Below are 26995 nucleotides of genomic sequence, written 5' to 3' on the forward strand. Positions count from 1 at the left end.
ATATTTGCAGTGGTTCCATTGGGTTTGGACCATACTGATGGTGTTGCTGAATTTACATTGATCTTGTTCAGTGAATATCAGAGCATGCTTTTGTTTTCAGTAGCAGCGTATAAGCTGAAAAAATTCTGCAATTTGAAGAGTACCTTTTTAATCTGTTTTCAAGGGCATTTTAAAGGTGTTTGGAGATTTCTGACCTCCCTTTAGACCTGACACCAAGTAGGATGAGTGCATTGTCACGAGTCCCACTTCAACCTGTTCTTTTCTGGTGCGTGAAAACTGAAATTCCCTGCCTCTATTGTCATCCTTTTCTGTACAGTCTAAGATTTTCCAAACCCAACTTGGCATGGTGGCTCACAGTGCCAGGAGCCAGACTCGTTCCAGCCTCGGGCAACTGTCTGTATGGAGTTTGCACATTCTCCCTGTGTCTCTGTGGGTTTTCTGCTGGTACTCCGCTTCCTCCCACAGTCTACAAACGTGCAGGTTAGGTGGATTGGCTATGCTAAATTGCCCATAGTGTCTAGACTGGGAAATGCAGGGATAAGATAAGGGGTGGGTCAGGGTGGGATGGTGTTTGAAGGGTTGATGTGGAATCAGTGGGCCAAATGGCCTGCTTCCATGCTGTAATGATTCTATGACTTTACCTTTTCTACTGTTTCTTCAGTCATGCATATTTTCTATGCTGTGGTGACAAAGCTACTTTTGGTTGCAGAAATTGTATGATATTTTCACCAAAAAATGATTGGTGCAATACGAACATTTTAAAACTTCAATGGCTTGGTCAAGAAGCTTCGAAGCCGCAATTCTTTAGCTTCTGCGTATATTTAAGACCCCATTCCACTTGCACAAGAAGGGAGGAATCTACAAGGGCAGTATTGTACTTCATGATATAAATTGCAACTTCCTGCTGCGATCAGGCTGACTATTTACTGTTTCTTTTGTCTTTTTGATGTTTTCACTTGTATTTTTGTGTGTGTAGTTTTAAGCTTAATTTTTTTCTTTAACAAGCTATTGAAGCGATGAAGAATGCACACCGCTTGGAACTTGATCGTGAACTGGAAAGAATAAGAAAATCACAAAGCAGTAATGTAAATGCAGATCTTGATGAAATATACAAACAGCATGAGTAAGTTCAAGATAAGTTGTGTTGGCTGGGTCAGCTCTGCATTAGATCTTAACTGCGCTTTTGAATCCTGACCTCAAATAATTATTACCTAACACCAAGTTTAGCAGTATATCTGTCCTACTCCTGCTTTGTGAAGTATAAAGCAGTACCTAAATATAGAAAGAATGCTAATTTGATTTGCTGCATGTGACATCAGGAAGCATTTGCATGCTGCATAGGCTATAGACCCTGACTCCATTGTGGCAGTAGTGCTGAAGAATTTGTCACACCCCCAGCCACACTGTTCCAGTACAGTTACAACACTGGCATCTACTCAACAATGTGGACAATTGCCCAGGTATGTCATATATGCTGAAAGCAGGACAAATCCAACCTGGCCAATTGCCACCCTGTTAGTGTATCCTCAAGTCATTAGTACAGTAATGGAAAGTGTCAAAAACAATGCTGTGAAGCTCGCTGCTTCCCAGTTTGGGGTTGCCAGCCAGCTTCTGCGTCCTAGCAAATCTGGAATCAGTTGGAATTGTGGGCAAACTTTCTGCTGGTTGGCATCATACCCAACTCGCAGGATGGTGGTTGTGGTCATCTCTAGGACATCTCTGCAGGAACTCGTCAGGGTAGTGTTCTAAGCCCAACCATCTTCAGCTACTTCGTCACAACCTTCCCTCTATCATGAGATCAGAAATGGGGATGTTTACTAATGATTGCATAATATTCAGAACCGTCTGTGACTTCTTTAGCCCATCTTTAAAAGGAGCAAGATCTAGATAAGTTCATGGCTGTGATCTCATTTGAAGTTGACTTCAGTTCTCCACCTTACAAGCACGTGTTTAAACTTGTGCTCATTTCATGAGTTTGAGCACGGGCTACATGTGGCAAACAGGGTATAGTGACCAAAGGCAAGCCTAAGATTACTGCCAAAATCCAGTATCATTCAGAGAGTACCAAAAGACTTGAATGATGATCTTATCAGTGTCTAAAGATTCATCATCTGACAGCAGCAATAACATGGCTACCCGTTATGACAATGCAGCAATGTAAATGAAATGCTCATGAACTTTGATATGCTCAGCAGCCAAGTTATACAGTAGAATTGTTCAAAAACAATTCTAGTAAAATTATGAGAAGCCCAGATTCATAGTGGTTCTAGCCTCCATGGTCTATAGACCCTCACCAACTTTTACAGATGCACCAAAGAAAGCATTCTATCTGGATGCATAATGGCGTGGTACAGCAACTGCTCTGCCCAGGACCATCATAAACTACAGAAAATTGAGTGCCCAGCCCAGACCTTCACGGAAGCCAGTCTCCTGTCTATGGACTCATTTACACTTTTCGTTGTCATAGAAAGGCTGCCAACATCATCAAAGGCCCCTCCCACCCTGATGATACTCTCTTCCAACCTCTTTTGTGAAAGTCAAAAATCACATGATACAAGGTTATAGTCCAGCAAGCTTATTTGAAATCACAAGCTTTCGGAGTATAGCCCCTTCATCAGGGACTATAACCTGGTGGTGTGTGATTTTTGACTTTGACCACCCCATTTCAACACTGGCACCTCTGTATCATGGATGCCAACGTAACCCCTTCTGTCAGGCAGAAGGTGCAGAAGCTTGACCACACACCAACAGGTGCAAGAACAGCTACTTCCATCCTGTAGTAAGACTGCTAACTTCAAGTCTAATATTGACATTGCTTTTGCGTACCTCCTGTGTAGTTGTTACCTTGGATGCCAAACTGTAAACACCCTATGGTCTGTATGCATTATTTGTTATGATCTGTCTGAACTGCACACAGAGCAAAACTTTTCAGTGTACTCAGGTATATGTGACAACAGTAAATCAACAATAAATTAGAGCCTATGATAGTTGTAAAATGTGAAACCAGACTAAAAAGAGTTACCTGTAGGCATAACTGTGTGTCTTTGACACTAAGGAGATAAATGAGGATAGAGTGAAGGCGTGTGGATCAATAATGTGTGGAATGGTGTCCACTGCCCTACATAAGAAATGATATCTAAATTGCATTTATACCAGGGGTCGAACATCACATCCCTAGTTATACCTTTTTGATATGCACTTCGACAAGCCATTTGGTATGCTCAAGCCAAAAGGAATAGGTGAGTGATGACTGACTGGGGGGATGAAAATCTTCCATAGACAGTGGAGATGTGTATTCTGCTGCACTTGATATTTTGAGCAAATAGTTTTATTTATTTTTTAAAATCACATGAAAGTATTTGTGTGTTTTTGTCATTAAAACTTAACACACTATTACAAGGGATAGGACATAGGCTACTGTTCTGCAGCCTACTGATGTTCTACTTCTCACCCTGTTACAATCAAAAGCCGTTGATTCTCACCAGCATTGTCTTAAGGAGGACTGGACAGAGGCCACATGATTAGGCTAGGTAGTTTGCAATTTCACCAATCTCAATGTCAGAAAGAAGCAGCAAGCCTCCCGTCTTTTGGTTAGTTTTTAATTTGCTTTTCAATCTTGAAGTGTTTAAAAAAAGACACCTTTTTATTTCTAGCAGAATTTGTAACAAACTTACAATTCTGTTTTTAATGCTGAAAATTGACGTTCGACACTTTACAAAAGTGAAGTTATGCAAACACACTTATTTTTGTAACAGGTTGACCAACTAATGTAGGAGGAAGGTGCTGATTTTATTTTTCCATAGAGTACAAACAAACTCTTGTCTGAATTGATTTTCAGTGTGCTTCCTAGTATATGTAATTGATTCTCAGACTAGGGTCCTGAATCTAAATAAAGGAAACTACAATGCTGTGAGGCCCAAGCTGGCTGTGACAAATTGGGAATGTTACTTAATGTGACTATAGTGGATAGGCAATGGCAGACATTTAAAGAGTACAAGGGTGAACTGCAACAATTGTTTATACCTGAGATAATGGGAACTGCAGATGCTGGAGAATTCCAAGATAATAAAATGTGAGGCTGGATGAACACAGCAGGCCAAGCAGCATCTCAGGAGCACAAAAGCTGACATTTTGGGCCTAGACCCTTCATCAGAGAGGGGGATGGGGAGAGGGAACTGGAATAAATAGGGAGAGAGGGGGAGGCGGACCGAAGATGGAGAGAAAAGAAGATAGGTGGAGAGAGTATAGGTGGGGAGGTAGGGAGGGGATAGGTCAGTCCAGGGAAGACGGACAGGTCAAGGAGGTAGGATGAGGTTAGTAGGTAGATGGAGGTGCGGTTTGGGGTGGGAGGAAGGGATGGGTGAGAGGAAGAACCGGTTAGGGAGGCAGAGACAAGTTGGACTGGTTTTGGGATGCAGTGGGTGGGGGGGGGGAGAAGAGCTGGGCTGGTTGTGTGGTGCAGTAGGGGGAGGGGACGAACTAGGCTGGTTTAGGGATGCAGTAGGGGAAGGGGAGATTTTGAAACTGGTGAAGTCCACATTGATACCATTAGGCTGCAGGGTTCCCAGGCGGAATATGAGTTGCTGTTCCTGCAACCTTCGGGTGGCATCATTGTGGCACTGCAGGAGGCCCATGACGGACATGTCATCTAGAGAATGGGACGGGGAGTGGAAATGGTTTGCGACTGGGAGGTGCAGTTGTTTGTTGCGAACTGAGCGGAAGTGTTCTGCAAAGCGGTCTCCAAGCCTCCGCTTGGTTTCCCCAATGTAGAGGAAGCCACACCGGGTACGGTGGATGCAGTATACCTCATTGGCAGATGTGCAGGTGAACCTCTGCTTAATGTGGAATGTCATCTTTGGGCCTGGGATAGGGGTGAGGGAGGAGGTGTGGGGGCAAATGTAGCATTTCCTGCGGTTTCAGGGGAAGATGCCGGGTGTGGTGGGGTTCGAGGGCAGTGTGGAGCGAACAAGGGAGTCACAGAGAGAGTGGTCTCTCCGGAAAGCAGACAGGGGTGGGGATGGAAAAATGTCTTGGGTGGTGGGGTCGGATTGTAAATGGTAGAAGTGCCGGAGGATGATGCGTTGTATCTGGAGGTTGGTAGGGTGGTGTGAGAGAACGAGGGGGATCCTCTTTGGGCGGTTGTGGGGCGGGCGGGGTGTGAGGGATGTGTTGCGGGAAATACGGGAGACGCGGTCAAGGGCGTTCTCGATCACTGTTGGGGGAAAGTTGCGGTCCTTGAAGAACTTGGACATCTGGGATGTGCGGGAGTGGAACGTCTTATCGTGGGAGCAGATGCGGCGGAGGCGGAGAAATTGGGAATAGGGGATGGAATTTTTGCAGGATGTTGGGTGGGAGGAGCTGTATTCTAGGTAGCAGTGGGTGTCGGTGGGCTTGAAATGAACATCAGTTACAAGCTGGTTGCCTGAGATGGAGACCGAGAGGTCCAGGAAGGTGAGGTATGTGCTGGAGATGGCCCAGGTGAACTGAAGGTTGGGGTGGAAGGTGTTGGTGAAGTGGATGAACTGTTCGAGCTGCTCTGGGGAGCAAGAGGCGGCGCCGATACAGTCATCAATGTACCGGAGGAAGAGGTGGGGTTTGGGGCCTGTGTAGGTGCGGAAGAGGGACTGTTCCACGTAACCTACAAAGAGGCAGGCATAGCTGGGACCCATGCGGGTGCCCATGGCCACCCCCTTCGTCTGTAGGAAGTGGGAGGAGTCAAAAGAGAAGTTGTTGAGGGTGAGGACGAGTTCAGCTACGCGGATGAGGGTGTCGGTGGAGGGGCACTGGTTTATTATTTATACCTGCCTAGTACAAAAGCAAAATGGCAGTGGTGGCACAATTATGGCTACTAAGGGAAATTCTGGATAGTATTAGATCCTGAGAATGGCATTCAAATTAGCTAACAATTAACAGCAGACCTGAGGATTAAGAATTTAGAATTCAGCAAAGGGGTCAAACGGATTTATTACGAAAGAAAAAATGGAATATGAGTGTGAGCTTGCAAGGAACTTGCGAAACTTCGTGAAACCTTCTATAGATATGTGAAGAGAAAATTATTAGTGAAGGCAAATAAAGATCTCGTACAGTCGGAAACAGGAAGTTATAAGGGAATCAAAATGAATACTTTAGTTCTACTTTGACAAAGGAGGACACCAGTAATGTCCTAAAATGTTGGAGAACACATGGTTTGGAGAGGGAGAAAAACTGAAGGAAATCGGTGTTAGTGGGGAAATGGATAGGATTAAAGGCTGATAAATCACCAGAGCCAGTTAACCTACATCCCAGCGTTTTTAAGGAAGTGACCATTGGTGGCCATCTCTCAAGATTTGATAGATTCTGGAGCAGTTTCTGTGAACTGAAGGGCATGAAGAGAAGTTTATTTGGTGAGTACTTTATTCACTGGAGTTTCAAAGAATGCAGGGGGCTTTCGTAGAAACCTTGAAAATTATAACAGGACTAGACCGAGTGAATGCTGAAGCATACTCCTGATGACCAGGAAGATCAGAACTGGTGAACACAGTTTAAGAATGTGGGTAGGCTATTTAGGATTGAGCTGAGGAGACATTTCTTTACTTGGAGAAGGGTGAATCTGTTGAATTCTCTGCCACAGAGATTGATTGATTCCAAAACATTGAATGCTTTCAAGAAGGAGCAATTTATAGTTCTGAGGGCTAAAGGGATGAGGACAAAATGGGAATAGAATACTGAGTTGGATAATCAGTCACCACCATATTTAATGATCATTAGACTCTAAGGGCCAAATAGTCTACTCCTCCTACCTTCTTTGTTTCTATGTTTGCAAAATTGGCCATGAATAATTGGTTAAAAATTGAAAATGTTTAATTTAGCAGTATTCAGGAAATAAACTACTGTAAAATTGTTTAACAGTGAGGAGCTGGCATCGTTGCAACGAGAAATTGAGGTTTTGTCAGAACAGTACTCCCAGAAGTGTTTGGAAAATGCACACTTGGCTCAGGCTTTGGAAGCAGAGCGGCAGGCATTACGACAATGCCAGCGTGAAAACCAGGAACTCAATGCACACAACCAGGTATGATGTGCTTCTCTGTGACAGTTGAAATGCCATTAAGTCACCACAATAAATAAAACACTTACAATGTTTAAATAAAAATTGTGTGAACTGATTTTTTTTTTTAACTGATTTTTTTTATTGACATGGGGGGGAAAAGCATTCTAATTCTGGTTTGAAAAATGCATACTTGGGAACATAAACTATCAATTTTGGATGTAATATTTCATTGCTCAGTACCCTGATCAGGTCCACGTATAAAAACTAATCCATTTCCCAAAACACTCGCTTGTGGAGGAAGTGGGAGCAAAGATCCAAACCTGCTGTTCTTTCCATGTTCCTGTCAATACCTTTCCAATAGAAGGCCCCTTGATATTCCTTTTACAAGGCTGACTGAAAAATCTTAGTCTGCTGCACAACACTGTTCATGTAAACCTCTGAGTGAGAATCTGGGTACCTGATTTTCACTACTTCTTTTTCCACAATCAGGTTTGTCCATAACTATTGTTCCATTTTTCAAATGTCTTTCCTAAATTACCTCTAAGCAGTCCTTTGTTGTGGCCTACAAGTAGTTGGTCAACCATCAATACGCAGTAGAACTTTGGTTTGTTTTGCAATTGGATCCGCCACAAAGCAAAACAGAGCTATTTCAGGGATCCGTAATTTGCCACTGCAGTTGATTGAATCAGTTAGATTGTTTAGTAATATGCAGTTTGACTTGACATTTTGTCTTTTTCAGTCTGCCCTCTCTTGACTGTTCAGATGTATCTCTTGTCTTATTTTTCTAAGTGTAGTTTAGTGTTTATTTGCCTTTTTGTTTTACTGGATTTGTTACTTCTAATAGGAGCTAAATAATCGTCTGGCTACGGAAATAACCCGGCTGAGAACAATGATGACAGGTGACAGTGGAGTAGATTTAACTGGCCAATCACAAGGCAAAGAAGTATATGAATTAGAGGTAAGCTGTACATTTGTAGGACAAAACTCCATGAACACAGGTGTCAAGGTATTGAGATTATCCATGCATAAGTTTGTCCTGATACGCGATACAATTGTGCACAATTTTGTCACAGAGTAACCACTGTTCAAGGATCTGATTTAGTTTTGGTCTTCAGAATTACTTGGTGCCAGTTTTCTAGAGAATGGATAGAGTCATAAAAATGAGTTATGAATCATAACTGGGAATGCAGGAAAGAAAAAGGGAAAATGTCATCATTTGCAAAAGCTGAAGAGATCAGCTAAACTCTGCAATGGTAGTAGGAACTGCAGATGTTGGAGAATCTGAGGTTACAAGGTGTAGAGCCGGATGAACGCAGCAGCCGAGCAGGAAAGCTCCTAGACCCTTCTCCAGAAAACTTTTCTGAAGGGGGGGTCTAGGCCTGAAATGTCAGCTTTCCTGCTCCTCTGCTGCTTGGCCTACTGTGTTCGTCCAGCTCTACACCTTGTTATCTTAGACTCCTGAGGTGTTAGTTTTTCACAGCTGTAGGAAACCTAGATGTATACACACACACACACACACACACACACACACACACACACACACACACACACACACACACACACACACACACACACACACACACACACACACACACACACGGTAAATGTCAGACTTTGTTTCATATTTCTTTTAAAACTCCTTCCAAAAGGTTTGAATACGGAAAAGGGAAATCAGAAAGCACACTCGCAGTCAAATATAAAGCGATCAAAAATTCAATCTACAAGAAAGCAATTTTTAAAACTATCCAAAAGTGATTTAAAAATAGGATTGTGAGCAGATCTTACATTGATGTGTACGGTTTCCATAATATTTTGAACAAGGTACCTGCTGTTCTACTTCATTTTCCAGCATGAAATTGTGTTGAGACTATTACTGTTTTTTTCTTTACTTTTCTAATTTTTGGTTTGGAACTCCAAGTTGCAGTTGAAAATTAAATTTTAAACAGCAGCTTGCTTTAAAAGAGAGAACAAACAAACTGGTGTTTGCATAGGGGAACTGGCGTAGAATGATAATTGTAGGTTAGTTTTTGTTCTAAGAACACTGCAGATGTTTCGTCATGAGGATGTGAAATGTTCATGGACAGGTGGGGGTTAAATGTAATTGCTAATGTTTTATCCTGAAATATAAATTGTTAAAAATTTAAGAATGTAACCAAAAAGTAGTAAAGCAGTTCAGACTCAAGTGCGTGGTGACTAGTGATGGTTAAACAAAATCTATCAATAAGGGTACACCGTGACAAATGAAGGGTAGCTGAGAGTTTCCTGAAAGGCGAGGATAATTCAGGTGGATATTTGAAATCATGTCTAATTGAAGCACAAAAACAAATCCTGAATTAAATAAATTGGCAGTCAGCTTGTATTGAGGTAGAAGCTACAGGAGTTCCGGAGCACTATTCCCTAAGAGTGCTAAGCAAGTGGAAACCTCCTCATAGACCTGCCAACAAAGAATGGACTGTTGTTTATCAGATAGTGGTATTTCCCAGCGAATGAGAGTTATTGGGAGATATTGTGAGTAGCACATGACATTCCCATGACAGGGTAGGGAATCGGAAAGACTCTGGTGTCCGTAAACAGGTATTTTACCTGACCAAAATTGCATAAAGATGTTGATCATGCTATACTTCTCAGGTTATAGGTAAGCCTCCACAATTAATTAAGCAGCACCCCTGATTTCCATACCAGTTTTTGAGCAATCATTCAGCCATGTACTAGTGGATGATGTCAGACCATTAGAACATAGAACAGTACAGCACAGAACAGGCCCTTCAGCCCACGATGTTGTGCCGACTATTGATCCTCATGTATGCACCCTCAAATTTCTGTGACCATATGCATGTCCAGCAGTCTCTTAAATGACCCCAATGACCTTGCTTCCACAACTGCTGCTGGCAATGCATTCCATGCTCTCTCAACTCTGTGTAAAGAACCTACCTCTGACATCCCCTCTATACTTTCCTCCAACCAGCTTAAAACTATGACCCCTCATGTTATCCTTTTCTGCCCTGGGAAATAGTCTCTGGCTATCAACTCTATCTATGCCTCTCATTATCTTGTATACCTCAATTAAGTCCCCTCTCCTCCTCCTTTTCTCCAATGAAAAAAGTCCGAGCTCAGTCAACCTCTCTTCATAAGATAAGCCGTTCAGACCAGGCAGCATCCTGGTAAACCTCCTCTGAACCCCCTCCAAAGCATCCACACCTTTCCTATAATAGGGCGACCAGAACTGGACACAGTATTCCAAGTGCAGTCTAACCAAAGTTTTATAGAGCTGCAACAAGATCTCATGACTCTTAAACTCAATCCCCCTGTTAATGAAAGCCAAAACACCATATGCTTTCTTAACAACCCTGTCCACTTGGGTGGCCATTTTAAAACAAAAGCTGGAAACAAATATATCCTTTCCAATTATGGATATGACTACTTGATTTCCAGAGGCTATTCCATAAAGGACAATCAGAGCCAAGGTGGTAGTGGAAAATCTAATACAGTTTGTGAGTTAATTAGTAAGGAGACATCTTATTGATATTCCTGATTGTAAGAAACAGTTTCAGTAATGTCACGTGAACATGTTAAAACAGTACTATCACAGAGAAGACAATAAGAAAGTACAGGTATGCCAAGTAATAAGTATTGTATGGGAGGATGGAAGATAAAAGAATGACATCAAAAGAAAAGTAGACAGTTCCCGAAGTGATAGTGGGAACTGCAGATGCTGGAGAATCCAAGATAACAAAGTGTGAAGCTGGATGAACACAGCAGGCCAAGCAGCATCTCAGGAGCACAAAAGCTGACGTTTTGGGCCTAGACCCTTCATCAGAGAGGGTCGGATGAAGGGTCTACCACTTTACAGGATGACAAGGTTGGAATAGAGAAGCTGTAAAATCATCAGAGAGGGTCGGATGAAGGGTCTAGGCCCGAAACGTCAGCTTTTGTGCTCCTGAGATGCTGCTTGGCCTGCTGTGTTCATCCAGTTCCCAAAGTGAACTTGCTTCTAATAGATTAATATTTCACATTTCTTATCTAGAGAAGGGTCAATAGGAAGATTGCTCCAGAGATGAAGAAGTTTGGAAAGATGCACTTGGGTGTACCACATCAGCCAAACATGAAGTGGATATAGGTGGTTCAGACATAAAACAAAACCCATATCGGTTAAACTCAGAGAAGCAGGCTCATATAACAAAAGAAATGCATGACAGAGAATCAATTGACCGAACCAAACTAGAGTAATTAGATTCCTCAAGTAATATTGGTTTTTATGCCAGTAAATTGAGCAGATTATGTGGATTGTAAGACAGTGAATGCCATCTCGAAGACTGAAGGTTTCAGACTAGAAGATTGCATTATTTAGTTAAAATTAACAGGTGTCGTTGACCAGAGGAGGTAAGGAAATGTCCGCTTTTGTCTCACCCAGTGGATTGCCCTAATATGGGGTTCTGCCATTTGAATATAAGGGGACCCCAGCCATATTTCAATGATTAATGAATGAAGTTATAGCCAAAGTACCTAATTGTGTAGTTTACTTGAATGATATTGTGGTGTACAGTACACCATGAAAGGAACATGTAGAACGGTTAGGGAATGTGTTTAGACAATTGCAGTGGGCAAGGCTGGTTTTCAATCTTGCGTAAAGGTGAATTTGCAAAAGCAAAAGTGACATATTTTGAGACACATTGCGGGACAAGACATGTTTCACACAAACAAGCCAAACAAAGCACTTTGTCTTTCCTACCTCTAAAACGAAATGAGATATAAGATGATTTTTGGGAATATGCTGATTTTATCAGAATGTTGTACCTAATTTTTACAATAGGCAGCATGGTGGCTCAGTGGCTAGTACTGCTGCCTCACAGTGCCAATGAGCTGGTTTCAATTCCACCCTGAGACGACTGTCGGTGTGGAGTTTGCACATTCTCCCTGTGTCTGTGTGGGTTTCCTCCCGGTGCTCCAGTTTCCTCCCACGGTCCAAAGATGTGCAGGCTAGATGGGTTGGCCATGCTAAATTGCCCATAGTATTCAGGGACGAGTAGATTAGGCGGGTTATAGGGGGATGGGTTCTGGCTGGGATGCTTTTTGGGGCTGAAGGGCCTGTTTCCACACTGAGGATTCTATGATAGTCATACAACCTAATCAACTTGTTATGAAAACAAAGGTGTCGCGGTCAATAGAATGCCAAGCAGTCTTTGAAAAGCTGAAAGCAAACTTGACATTAAAATAAACCCGTGTTAGCTGCAGCTAAATATGATAAATGTTTAAACCAACAATAGACACTAGCAATTATGAAATTGGAGCAGTTCTCTTACAGGATGACAAGGTTGGAATAGAGAAGCTGTAAAATCAACATCAGAAAAGGCACTCCAGCCTCCAAAGGAGGCATTGAAAGTATTAATAGCTCTTCAACATTTTGAAGTTTGTTTGATATGGAAACTGAAATTTTGCTTATTGCTGATCGTAATCTGTTCATTTTCATTGAGAAATTCTAAGATTGTTCCAGTAGAGTGTGGTTATTAAAACCTTTTAATGTAAAAATATACATAGTTCGAATGAGAATGTAATTGCTGATGTACTAAGCCAAATGTAAACTGCTGAAAATTTAAGAATGTAACCAAGGAAGTTGTACAGTGATTAAGAATCTAGCGGGAGGAACGGTTTGGCTGAGAATTTTGTGTTTTTGTGTTGCTAACCTTGTCATGAAACGCATTATTGAAATGATATTTCATGTTTATGAAGGTAGACCCGTGTTGAAACCATCATATTTTTATTTTCCTCATTTTTCATTTGGAACTATGAACTGAAATTGAGAAACGAATTTTGAACAGCAGGTTGTTTTTCTTTAAATAAGAAGTGAACAAACAAGTTTGCATTTGGGAACTGGCCTAATGGAAAGCTAATTGTAGGTTAATTATTCTTCTGAGACCTGTGCAGACATTTGAGCATCAGGGTGTTATGCTGAAGGACTAGCAATTAGTTAGATATTCTATTGGTCAATCAAGGGGAGGCCGGTACTGGCCAACCAACCACGGAGATGTTGTAAAAGAAAGCAAAACCGTAGCTTGAACTTGTTTTCACTGGGATTTTGGACAGAAGGCTGTGAGTGCTTGGAAAATGCTGGACTGGAAGCTGTTTTTGAGTTTCACGCTCTCTAGTTTTACATTCAGTAAAAGAATTGTTTAATATGCTGTATAAGAATGCAAGTTTATCAGAAATAAATTAATGTTTCCCGGAGTCTCCAGAAGCTGCTTGTATTGATGGAAGACTTCGGAATTCAAGCAAGGCACACAATCCCATCTACCTGCAATGCAGCACATCATCCCAAGAATTTCGTACCATGTTGGTACTCAACATTTACGCTGTTATTGAACAAGCCAGCTACAACTCTCTCTTTGTTTTCTGTTTAATTTATCCCTTAACCGAAGGCCTGAATCTGCTTGTGTGAGACAGTGTTCCGATCAGAGGATTGGATTTAAATCATAGATCTTAATACGTTGTCTAGTTTTGATCCTCTAAAATTTACATATTAAACAAAAACTGTTAATTTCTGTTGAAGTTATACACTTGGTGCCTGATATCTGTTATTCTTAAAGTTTGGCTATGAGCATTGAGGCAATTTTGAAGGTCATTGAATATGTTAATTTCACAATGTTCTGAATCCAGTGACTGCAAGACTTATGCAATATAGCTCGCTAACCCCTGTGTTGTAGCAGTTTGATTCATGAACATTGTTAAAATATACAACATTTACTACAGTTATTTGTGTCCTCACAAGGTATTGCTGCGGGTTAAAGAATCGGAAATACAGTACTTAAAACAGGAAATCAATTCCTTGAAAGATGAACTGCAGACTGCGCAACGCGTAAGTATTCACTATACAAGTGCCTGATTTTAGCTTTTCTGTTTCATTTTAGAGTTATATTTAGATTATTTTGCCACTTCTTTATTTTCCACCTCTACTGAAGGCAACAATTCCATTTGGGATACCAGCAGCCCACTACATCTCCACTGACCAAGACTGGCCAACTCAGCACAGATAAGAAATAGAATCTGAAATTGTTGGTCTGAATGCCCCATGATCAAATCAGCCAATGTTGTTCATCTAAACTGTTAGGAAAATTGTTGTTGTTCGCTTAACTCCACTATATTTGCATCGTAAATACTAATTGATACAAATCTCTTGAAGGAGCTAAAAAGGACTCTGATTCTTCTTCAATAGTGAAATATTGTATGTTTTATTACACTGATTAATCTGGTTGCTATTCTAAGAACTCGCTAGAACCCAAGGTGTTTTCCAAACAATGTGCACAGTAACACAAAGATAATATCAAGGAGTTTCAGTTAATGTGTAATAGTTAGCTTACAAACAACTTGTGTTACATCAGTATAACAGTGCCCACAAAAATGGCTAGAGAATATCTCCCACCATCTAAAAATTGAATTATTGATTTGGTACAAGAATCAAGAATAACAGAGGTTTTGGTATTGCTAAAGTCAGCTTTGTGGTTGACATGAGAATCCTACTGTTTTATTGCTGCTCCTCCCATGAATTCCATATTCACTTCAGCTGATTGTAAAAGCCAAATGCTGTTCTGCCTCTATTTTATTCACTTCTGCCTCTGCCGGCTCTCGTTCCCTGTCACGTACGTGTAACCTGGGCACCTCCCATTGCTGGATGGCAAATTGTCTCAGCTCTCTGTCCCTTATTCTGACCCTGCTCTTTATTCTAGTTTGCATTCTATATGTAAAGCACTATAACCACATGGTGTTAATTGTCTTTCCATACATGTATCAGTTTTTAAATCTTAAAAATAGCTGCTATTACGACAAGCTGAAGAGAGCTGGATGTAGTGGGTTGGACTTAGAATGGAAAGTAGCCCGTTACTGAACTCTTATCGTTTAGTGCCATCTAGTGTCACGACCTAAAACAATATTGGTGAATGTTAAAGCAACAGTGTAAATTAAGTGGATACATCTGCGAATCATACCATAATTACAGCACAGAACTAGACAGGTTGGCACATCATGTGCATAGCAGATTTGCATTTATTCTTGAAAATCCCAGCAATAATCAGTTTTTGAAGTTTTTAACAACTTAAAAATGTGTTGGATCCAACCTTGTCACTGTCAACTGAAGAAATACACGTATTTGTTGAACCCTAAATTTGACATCGGTTTAAGCAAAAAATTACCTTCCTTCACCAGTAATGGGAGTAGTCTGATATTTATCCAGAAGTATTTCAAATCCATGGTACAAGCTAAATATATTTTCCAACAAATGAGATTTAATTATTGCTGTGCAATGGGAATAGTTTGATGATAAACAGTGCAGGAAGTTGGATCAGTGGTGCATTTGGTATTTGAGGAATGTGGGCTTGTCCTTGTTTTCAAAATCTTCCTGGAGCAGGAGGAAAATGGAGAAGCATGAGCAGTTTTCCTTGGTCAAGTCAAAGGTGATCGCAGATGTCTAAACTAACGGTATACATTAGAGTATGAGATGGGAATTGTGGTGACTAGTGACCATTAGTAATTTGGAGGTGACATGCCAAAGGCAAGACCAAGTGATGAGCAGCCTGGAAGTCGTTACTGTCAAAGATCAAGACAATTGCGTTCTGTTATTCACAGTGTAATCTGTTTGTACTCTGCACATTTGTTTCTTCAGGATAAGAAATATGCTACAGACAAGTATAAGGACATTTACACAGAGCTAAGTATCGTAAAAGCTAAATCAGAGCGCGATGTAAACAGATTAAAAGAGCAGCTGCAGCTGGCACATGAAGCATTGGGAGAGCAGCCGATGGATGAAACCGAGCACAGCAGATACGGTACAGCAAATTGAAATTAAATATAACTAGTATAATATAACTGGTTTTACACAGAATATGCTTTTGATATTGGGAATAACAGTCTCTTTGGCCTTTGTTGATATTGTGGGGTGACTGAGGTATTTAACCGTTACAAAAAATGGTTTGGACCAGAGCAGTGGATTCATTTGAGCAATCACTGGAATGGGAAAATAAGTTTTTCTTATTCCGAAAAGATGAACTGACGCAGGCTGAAGAGTTTCTTCTGGATCTATTATATGGTCTGGGCTATGCATTACGCCTAACTTCATTTCAATTAAGCTTTCTCAGATTCCAGCTGATCTCACATTTTCCAATTTGTTTTGAGTGCGAACCAGGAAGGGTCTAGATTTTGTCCCATTTGTACTGACAGAAAAGAAGTTTGAGTTGAGTGTGGGGCTGAGTAGTTTTGATCAGCAGTCAGGAGTGCTGAAGAAGAGGAAGTGCTTCATTTAGTCTCTTCTGTTATCTGGAGATTTGTGCTGTCAAGGGCAGGGTGTACCTCCTAAACAAATACCCTGTTAACCCACAAGCCTGAACTTACACATGAGTGGGCTGCCAGACCAAATTAAGCCTTATTCTAATCGTGATAATGAGAACTGCAGATGCTGGAGAATCCAAGATAACAAAGTGTGAAGCTGGATGAACACAGCTAAAAGTTTTTGTGCTTCTGAGATGCTGCTTGGTCTGCTGTGTTCATCCAGCTTCACACTTTGTTATCTAAGCCTTATTCTAACATACATCAGCACCTTCAAGAAAAGAAGCAGAAATTATCAGGTGTGGGGAGTTTAGTTACGAATTTGTTATCACAGCAAGTTAGAATGAAATTAATTCAACTTGATGAAATGATATTCATGGGAGTACTATATTTAAAATACTACTACTGTTAGTACACTAGCTCCTGCATAGATGTATACTGCTAAGAAAGAAAATTTAATGTTTCTTAATGTTCTAGAGTGCTTCAATACTAAGACAGTGATTGTCAAGCTTAATGTCTTAAGGCATTCAAGAGGCATTGGATGATGATTTGGATAAGAATGATTTGCAAGAGTATGTGGGGGGGGCGCCACTGGTGTTGGGGGAAGTAGGAGATTGACAGGTAATGATGCTCACAAGCTGGTGCAGGCATGTTGGGCTGAAATGATGCAGAAGGCAGCTAAACACTTCTGTGATTTTGTTATGGTATGATTTCTGCCCAGATTTGTCCTTAATGTGAAAAGCAGGACAAATCCAACTTGGCCATTTACCGCTCCATTAGTCAACAGTTGATCATCAGTAAAGTGATGGAGGGTGTCACCAACATTGCTATCAGCAGAAACTACTCACTAACACCAGTTTGGGTTCAGCCAGAATCACTCATTCCTGACCTCATTACAGCCTTGCTTCAAACATGGACAAAAGTGCTGAATTTCAGAGGTGGGGGGAGTGGGACAGCCTTTCATATTTAGGCTGCATTCAACTGAGAGGGCCTTCAAGGATGCCTAGCAAAACAGGAATCAGCGAGTATCAGGACAAACTCTCCAATGGTTAGAGTCATACGTGGCAAATAGGAAAATGGTTGTGGCTATTTGAGTCAATTATCTCCATTCCAGGACATCTCTGCAGAAGTTCCTCAGGGTAGTGTCTTAGGCCCAGCCATCTTGTGCTGCTTCATTAATAGTCTTCCCTTTCAGCATGGAGATGTTTGCATGATGTTCAGCAGCATTCATGACTGCTCAGATATTGTTGCAGTCCATCTTCAAATGCAACAAGATCTGTACAATATTCAGGCTTTGGCCGGTAGGTGGTAAGTAACATCTGCTGGGCAATGACCATCACCAATAAGAGACAATCCAACCACTGACCCTTGATAACCACATCCTGGGGGTTACCATTGACCCAAAACTCAACTAGACTCACCACATAAACACAGTGGCTGCTCGAGCAGATCGCAGGCTAGGAATACCCCAGTGAGTAACTAATTTTCTGACTTCCCAAAGACTTTCCACTATCTGAAAGTCCAAGTCAGGAGTGTGATGGAGTACTCCCCACTTGCCTGGCATGTGTGCAACTCCAACAACAGTTGAGCTTGACTACGTCAATTTCAAAGTAGCCACTAAATTGGCACCACATACACAAGAATTCACTCCCCCTATAACCAGTGCTCAGTTAGTTGCAGTATCTGCAAAATACATTGCAGAAATTTACCTAAGATCTTTAGCAACACCTTTCAACCCATGACCACTTCCATCTATAGAACGACAAAGACAGCAGATAGATGGGAACGCCACCATCTGCAAGTTACCATCTTGACTTTCTTCACCATTTCTTCACTCACTGGGTCAAAATCCTGGAATTCCCTTTCTAAGGGAATTGTGGATCAGCCTACAGCACGTGGACTGCGGCAATTCAAAAAGGTAGCTTGCCACCACATTCTCAAGGGCAACCAGTGACCAGCAATAAATGTCCAGCCAGTGAAGTCCGCATTCCATGAATGAATTTTAAAAATTAGACTCTCACTGGCATCGTTTTGACTGAAAAGTGAAATTGGTTGTGAGCTGTTATTGGAAATGACAATTCAATGTATAAAAGTGTTTTTGAACTTGCGCCTTAAGATTAAGTTTTGGGTCAAGATCAATTTTTTAAAAACGTAATGTTTTTTCCTCAGATATAATGAAATCAAAAAGCAATCCAGATATCCTAAAGATGGCAGCTGCAGCGAAACGAGCAGATCGAACACAGAGGTCAAAGGTAAGCTCTTGATTGTTTGACATATCTGGTAAACATTCTTTCTCCTTCAGGCTAAACTGCAGTAATGCCACAAATGTCAAGTACTAATGTGTATATCCTGAATAAGATATGTGTTCTATTAAGACACCCTTTCATTTTTCCAATTAAGGCACTTAGTCTCCACCATGCAGGTATACTCCCCATGGAAAGGAAGAAATTTCTGCATGTTAAATTCTGTGAGCATAATGATTTATTTATTAGTTTTACCTTTCACACATTGACCTGAAAAACTAAACTCTTCCTTGTGTGCTACCTCATCTAAAATAATAAATATGCTCAAAGTGCGAAACAGAACTAAATTAGGTGCTTTGTGTGGTTTCTGCTAAGTTCTTTTACCCTGGATGTAGGTATAGCAGAGACTATAGTCACTTCACCGTCAGCACAATTTCCAAATAGTGCACAAGAAACCACCTGTAGCAGTGACGTATTCATGCAACTATCCTGTTGGCTTAGTTTATGAAAGAAGCTGAAAGGGTGTTGAAAATATCATTTACCATACCTATGTAGGGCATGATTTTAGAAAATTAGCTGAGATTCTCAGTTATGGGGTCATCACTGAATTTCCTGGAAAGTGCATTGTCACAGGTATTGAGTGCAGAATGGGATTGGACTCTGTGTCTTAACACCTGTTGTAAATTAGTCTACTGACAATAGGTGAACATCAGCCTTTCACATGGAAATATCCGTTTGGGCAAGATTTTGAGTTCTGCAGGCATTTATGGAAAGCATTCCGCAACTTTAGTCATCAGCTTTGGAAGAACAGCAAAGGACTCTGGTTTAGATAGAAGGGTTTAGAATATGGAGGGTTAACCTTTCTGCCATCAAAAAAAAATTTCCAGCTCTTGCATATGCGCATATACGTGATCTCAACCAGTGTTGTGAAACAAAATTTGCCTTGGCTTGGTACATAGCTTAGATAAAGCAACCCAGTATTAAAGATTTGTCTTATGGGTTTTTGAGTTACTTGCGTTCACATTTTTAGGTACTTCATCATAAGGTAAGCTACCAAGTCAAGCTGTGTATCATTTATTTGTTTCATTTTTAAATAAATGCACATTATACTAAACTGTTCCAATGCTAAGCTGATCTTGGAGTTAGAATGTTGAGTTCAAATCAAAATAATTCTAGAGATCCAGGCAAATTACAACAATGACCAGTTATGATTTTTGTCTACTTAAAATTCATGTTAGTTTCATATAAGTTTTAATAATACACCGAATGTAAAGGAGCCTCAACTGATAAAGCCTGCTGATGTGAAAATGAAAATCTCGCCAACTTCCTGTATTATAAGCAGTGATAATGGGAACTGCAGATGCTGGAGAATCCAAGATAATAAAGTGTGAAGCTGGATGAACACAGCAGGCCAAGAGCACAAAAGCTGACGTTTCGGGCCTAGACCCTTCATCAGAGAGGGGGATCGAGTGAGGGTTCTGGAATAAATAGGGAGAGAGGGGGAGGCGGACCAAAGATGGAGAGAAAAGAAGACAGGTGGAGAGGAGAGTATAGGTGAGGAGGTAGGGAGGGGATAGGTCAGTCCAGGGAAGACGGACAGGTCAAGGAGGTGGGATGAGGTTAGTGGGTAGGAAATGGAGGTGCGGCTTGGGGAGGGAGGAAGGGATGGGTGAGAGGAAGAACAGGTTAGGGAGGCAGAGACAGGCTGGACTGGTTTTGGGATGCAGTGGGGGGAGAGGAAGAGCTGGGCTGGTTGTGTGGTGCAGTGGGGGGAGGGGACGAACTGGGCTGGTTTTGGGATGCGATGGGGGGAGGGGAGATTTTGAAGCTGGTGAAGTCCACATTGATACCATTGGGCTGCAGAGTTCCCAAGCGGAATGAGTTGCTGTTCCTGCAACCTTCGGGTGGCATCATTGTGGCACTGTAGGAGGCCCATGATGGACGCGTCATCTAAAGAATGGGAGGTGCAGTTGTTTATTGCGAACCGAGCGGAGGTGCTCTGCAAAGCAGTCCCCAAGCCTCTGCTTGGTTTCCCCAATGTAGAGGAAGCCACACCGGGTACAATGGATACAGTATACCACATTGGCAGATGTGCAGGTGAACCTCTGCTTAATATGGAAAGTCACCACCCACTTCACTTTCAATAACAAAACCTACAGACAAACCAACGGTACACCCATGGGATCTCCGATATCAGGGTTCTTAGCAGAGGCAGTAACGCAGAGACTCGAACAAACAGCTCTGCCAATCATCCAACCCAAACTTTGGGTCCGCCATGTGGATGACACCTTTGTCATCACTAAACAAAACAAATTAGAGGAAACCTTCAAGATCATCAATAATACCCTTTACTGGCATAACATTCACAAAAGAGGAGGAAAATAACAACAAACTGCCATTCCTAGATGTCACCGTAGAGCGAACAGCCAATGGGGAACTTCAAACCAGCGTCTACAGGAAAACAACACATACGGACCAAATACTGAACTACAGGAGCAACCATCCCAACACCCACAAACAAAGCTGCATTAGAACATTATTCCAACGAGCCACCACACACTGCAGCACAGAGGAACTACGCAGAGCAGAAGAAAATCACGTATACAGTGTATTCAAAAAGAATGGGTACCCTATGAACACAGTCCGCCGATTTCTCAGCAATAAACCCGAACAAACAGACAAAACGTGCCCAGAAACCATCACCACTCTCCCCTACATCAAAGACATTTCCAAAATGACTGCCAGACTACTCTGACCTCTTGGCATTAGGATAGCCCACAAACCCACCAACACGCTAAAACAGCAGCTAATGAACTTAAAAGACCCTATACAGACAACAAGCAAAACGAACGTCATCTACAAAATAACTTGCAAGAACTGTGACAAACACTACATTGGACAAACTGGCAGAAAGCTAGCCACCAGGATACATGAACATCAACTAGCCACAAAACGACATGACCCACTATCACTCGTATCCTTACATACAGATAAGGAAGGACACCACTTTGATTGGGACAACACATCCATCCTAGGACAAGCCAAACAGAGACACGCACGAGAATCCCTAGAAGCATGGCATTCCAACCGGAACTCCATCAACAAACACATTGGCTCCAAATCAATCTACCATCCTCTGAGAAAAAGAACAGGAAATGACATCACCATTGCAGGAAATGACATCACCAACCCCAGGAAACCTAACCAGATAAATAGAAAGCAGGACATAACACCAGCGCTTCGTCGGAGGCTCACTGATGATGTTACCTAGAATGGTGACAAAACGTCTGAAAACTAACCTTCCCAGCTCAGCGAGCAAACTCCCATCCAGATCCCTAACCTGTACTTCCTCTCACCCATCCCTTCCTCCCACCCCAAGCCGCACCTCCATTTCCTACCTACTAACCACATCCCACCTCCTTGACCTGTCCGTCTTCCCTGGACTGACCTATCCCCTCCCTACCTCCCCACCTATACTCTCCTCTCCACCTATCTTCTCTCCATCTTCGGTCCACCTCCCCCTCTCTCCCTATTTATTCCAGAACCCTCACCCCATCCCCCTCTCTGATGAAGGGTCTCGGCCCGAAACATCAGCTTTTGTGCTCCTGAGATGCTGCTTGCCCTGCTGTGTTCATCCAGATCCACACTTTGTTATCTTGTATTACAAGCAGTGCCTTATTTGATGTAAAAGTGCCAGTCCTCTTTGACAACTTTCTCCTCCTTCCATCTTACAAATTGAAGGTGCTGACTCCCTGCCCCACCCCAATATGGGCATGTAGGACATACCTTTTATAATTTTAAAAGTAAAATTTTAAAAAGTGACATGCATGTTTCTGAAAATGGCTCCTTCTAAATACTGCAAAGAACACACTTGCCCCATGTAGGGAATAACAGATGTTACATGGCAGCATCTGAGAAGAGAAAGGAAAATTTAAGCAGGAGTTATGTTAGGATTCAATTAACAATAGCCACTGATGGAACTGCGTTTGGAAAATAGAAAAGCAGCTGGTCCACATTTTGAGAGGCAGCTGGCAGATTTTCTTCCAAACACAAAATTACAATAGAAAATCATTAAAGATTAAAATTTTATATGTATGGTGTGTCTTCTAAAGGCATTGAGCAAAGTCAAAAATATTGGTATTTCCCCATTCTGAGATCTGTACGTTGAAGTTATCAATGATTCAACTCTGGCCACATCTGAGATGTAAAATCACAGAAGAGAGTACAAGGGAAAAATTGATTTGACTTTGTGATGTTTGTTTGTAAAATGTAACTACTTTGCTTGTGAAGAAATTGAATAAAGTCACTCAGATCAGCTTGCATGGAAGCACCACACAACACACTAGTCTGTGTCAATTACTTTTCATAGATTTCCTCTCGAAGAACTACTTAATACTGAGTAGTATTCAACCAGAAATATTAGTCTGTGGTTCATAGGTAATAGTGATGCTTTGCTTTCTAACCTTATTTCATTTTGCTCCTCTTCTTCATCCTTTAGTCTGTGAGTAAAGCGCTGGCATGGGACAGCTAGAGCTGCTTGATGATTGACACCTTCCCTTTAGGTAAACCATTGGTTATTGTCACTGAGTGAAGGCATGTCACTTTGGGATTTGGGCTTTTTCATGTATGGACATGCACTGGTATCTGTCTGGGTTTGTGTCCTGGACTCTAATCTGGCCTTTATGGAATTAAACCTGTTATTGCTGTTTCTGCATGCATATTTTCAAAGAGTAAGATAAGCCATAAAATCAAAATTCATGTAAAGCCTGCTTAATGTTTGCACAACAACCATACCAATCTGTCTTAATAAATGACCTGATCCAAAATGAAGAGTGCTGCAGCTTGTGCAGTGGATTAACTCGTGGAAAAATTATTGTGGGAATCTTTAAGTAGAAGTGTCTTTTCTGATTTTTATTGCAATGTTTTTCAAATAAGTTTCTACTCTATGAATCTCTCTCCCAAAAAAAGTAGTAGATGCCAGGTCAATTAATAATTTTTAAATCCATGATCAATAAATGTTTGGACTAAATATTTTGAAGACCATGGATCCAGGAATAGAATTAGGATACAAATCAGCCATGGTTTGATGATTGAATGGCAAAATAAGCTTGAGGTGCAAATGGCTGACTCTTGTTCCATTGGTCTGAAGATAGGTCAACAAAAGACTTTTGGCTATTGTGACCTAACAACAGCATTGGAAATTTAGTATGTTCACCTGGTCTTTGTTCCTTTTATGTTGACTTTGTATGTTGTCTCTTTCCAATTGGTTTGGCAAAAGTGCAATGCAGTGGCACAGTTGTTTCACACCATAGGTGTATGAATATTAATGTTATTGTTTGGTTTGTGCATGCTTGTCCAATGCTGTGCTACAAAATTAATTGTCCTACTCTCTCAACCAGGGACACAAAAGTGCATGTTCCACTTTGCTGAGTATTGGCTAGTTTATCAATGGAGGATTTCCATTCACATTACAAGCAACAAATGTTGGAGAAACGTAGTGGGTATGATAGCATCTGTGGAAAGAGAAACAGAATTAACGTTTTAAGTCCAATATGACTGCTCGCCATTAATTCTGAATGAGAGTTATATCGGCCTCGAAACATTAACTCTGTTTCTCTGTCTACAAATGCTGCCAGATGGGCTGAGATTCTCCAGCATTTTCAGTTTGTTTCAGATTTCCAGCATCCACTGTTTTGCTTTTGTTTGCATTTATGTTGTATAATTCATTGGCATTTACCACAAAACTGCAGCTTAAGTAATGTTTTGATTGCTGCCTAGCTAGTTTACATATTCAAAATTCGCATAGTCTGCTTCCACCTAAAGGTGGAGTTGTCAGCTTTTTTTAACCATACCTGAGTTTTATAAATATTATTTGTGATATTATGCTTAAACAACCTAATCAAATCAGCTGGCAGACTGGTAATGCTATGAAGTACAAGGTTATCCTGAAAATTTGTGGGTTGAATTCTACTCTGTTTAATTCTCATCCCCTCATTACAGTTTGAGCAATCCCAAATTTGAGTACAAATTTATTGAATGCAATTGATTATAAAGAGGCAATCTCACCTGATATTGACCAAGGGTCATCGCTGCCAGAAGTTGAAATGTCATTCTGATTCTTTGGGAGAAGGTTCAGGTTTCAGAATTGAGATTTAATTGAGTCATTGGCAAAACTTTATCTTGCATCAGGTCCCCTGTTGATCATTGCGACAAAACGTTTGCTGCCATTGTGAGTAATGTTAGGAAATATTTATCTTCTTTACTAATCTATCTTAAATGAGTACACTTCACCATCAGTGTTTTTCTTAAATTGATTAATATTAAACTTGCTTCTCAGCCATCATTTTACAGATCTGGAAGTTCAACTAGTTTGATTTCAACCAGGCGATTTGAAAGTGAATCCTTTTAGCTGGAATGATGTGTTCATGAGGTGTAGAATCAGAAGTAGGCTTACCAGTAATCTTTGCCACATTATATATTCTTTTTCTTTCCAGCTGATGGTACCCTTAACTTCTCTGGTTAACTATGATTAACCCTTCTTTCCCATCTCCACTATGAGCCATGAACATTCTTTTTAAACATCTACCATTGTTCCTCAACTGTCTTTACAGCTAAACTCTTCTCCCAGTACACTCCAGCTGCTGTGATTTCTCACCCTACCCTATCTAGTTCCTATGTAATTGTCCCTATTTAAGTTTAACACAGTTGTGTCTGACCCAAGTTTCTCCCTTTTAAATTGAATGCTATATTCTACCATGTTTTAGACACGACTTTCTAGAGGATCTTTTCCTCTGAAGCCATTTATTAAACTTGTCTCATTACACATCACCAGATTCAAAGTAGCCTGCCCCCGGGTTGGATCTACAACATCGTTTTCTAGGAAACTGTCCTGAATTCACTCTGAATTCTTCTTTGTGACTACCTCTACCAATTTTGCCAATGTAGTAAAGATTAAAGTCACCCATCATTAATGTTACTGCTTTTTCACATATTTACATTGTCTCCTGATCAATTGTCTGTTCTCCCTTTATAGCTACTATTAGGAAGCCTGACCTATAGACTGTTCCCACCAGTCTCGTCTTGCCCAGTTAATTCTTTACCTTCGCCCTATGGATTCTACATCTTCTGATCAGAGATCATCTTTACCATCAGATTTATTCCAGCCAGTTCCAAAGTTACACCACTGTCCTTTCCTCCTGTTACAGAGCCATTCCCTTCTACTCCAGTACTGGTGCCAATGCCCCATGAACTGAAACCTACTCCACCTACATGAACTTTCCAGCCATGCCTTTAACTCATTTACGCTAAAACTGGAACAGGGTAAATAAAATCATTTAGGTAGGAGCCCAGAGATTTGTTACTTTCAAGGGTCTACTTCATAATTTAGCTCCTAACTGTTCAAATTCTTTCAGCAGAATCAACTTTTCTAATCTTATCAATGTTATTGGTACCAAAAAGTACACAACAACCAGATCTTGCCCCTCTCACACCCAAGTTAATCTCCAGCATTGAGAAGATGCCCTAAACTGAGGAACTGGCAGTTGATGTAACCTTCCAGCTGTCAGCTGCAAAGAGCAGTATCTATCCCTTAATTATACTGACCTCAACCATCATTACATTCCTAATTCCTTCCCCTCAACTTGAATGACTTCCTGTACCACATGGTCAGTTATCTCAACCTTCCTACAATTCCGACTCTCATCCATACAGCTTGCAAGAACCTTGTAACATTTGAACAAATGCAGGTGACGAAGCTCCTCAAATGAAACCCACTGGGGTCCCACGCCAGCCCCAACTGCAGTAACACCCTCCTATCCCTAATTACAGACAAATGTGAGTTACCTGGTCTGAGTGGTATAACTACCTCTGAGGCAAAATGTCCAGGGCACATGTCCTGATGTGGTGCAGTGTCTGCAGCTCAGGCTCTAGCTCTTCAACTCTAATCTGAAGTTCCTCGAGCTGCAAACACTTTAACATGGATTACCTTGGTGTCCCGCAGCTTCTATGTGCTGCAGCAGCATCACGCAGCTTGTCCGACCATTGCTACGTACTTGGGCTTCAGATCGGTATGACAGGTCGCCACAACATTGTGTGCCGAAGGGCCTGTACTGTGCTGTTATGTTCTATGTACTGATTTTAATTTATGAGTTAATTGGTTCAGATTCTTTTCTTTACACTCTACTGTAATAATTTTTATTTTTAAAAGTCATCAGTATGAATCTCCTACTTAATCAAGTTCTTCTTAAGAGAAAGAGAGGAAGAGCACTGGAGATCTAAAGACTTTACTTTATCATTAAAGACTAGAAATACTCACCAATCCTACTCACTTTCTTTCCCCTCAAGAGTGCCACTGTGTAGTTCATGATGTAGCTCTGCCTGTTTATCTTGCTGCAGGCAGGCCTGCCTGTCTATCCAA

General features: G+C 41.2%; 1 protein-coding gene across 3 annotated transcripts in view; it reads left to right on the forward strand.

Annotated features, from left to right (window-relative positions):
- The window catches only part of LOC125463524 (uncharacterized), a 413194-nt gene that overhangs the window by 381478 nt on the left and 4721 nt on the right, over positions 1-26995 (forward strand). For 2 of the 3 annotated variants that reach the window (XM_059653820.1, XM_059653822.1), the window contains 6 exons: positions 1006-1123; positions 6889-7048; positions 7872-7985; positions 13791-13877; positions 15678-15840; positions 18506-18588. In XM_059653820.1, the coding sequence (XP_059509803.1) occupies positions 1006-1123; positions 6889-7048; positions 7872-7985; positions 13791-13877; positions 15678-15840; positions 18506-18588 (725 nt within the window). Of the gene's footprint in view, positions 1-1005; positions 1124-6888; positions 7049-7871; positions 7986-13790; positions 13878-15677; positions 15841-18505; positions 18589-23077; positions 23142-26995 lie in introns of all 3 variants that reach the window. The other variant, XM_059653821.1, reaches the window with a different exon arrangement.

Source organism: Stegostoma tigrinum, chromosome 22 (assembly GCF_030684315.1).
Source record: "Stegostoma tigrinum isolate sSteTig4 chromosome 22, sSteTig4.hap1, whole genome shotgun sequence".
NCBI lineage: Eukaryota > Metazoa > Chordata > Chondrichthyes > Orectolobiformes > Stegostomatidae > Stegostoma > Stegostoma tigrinum.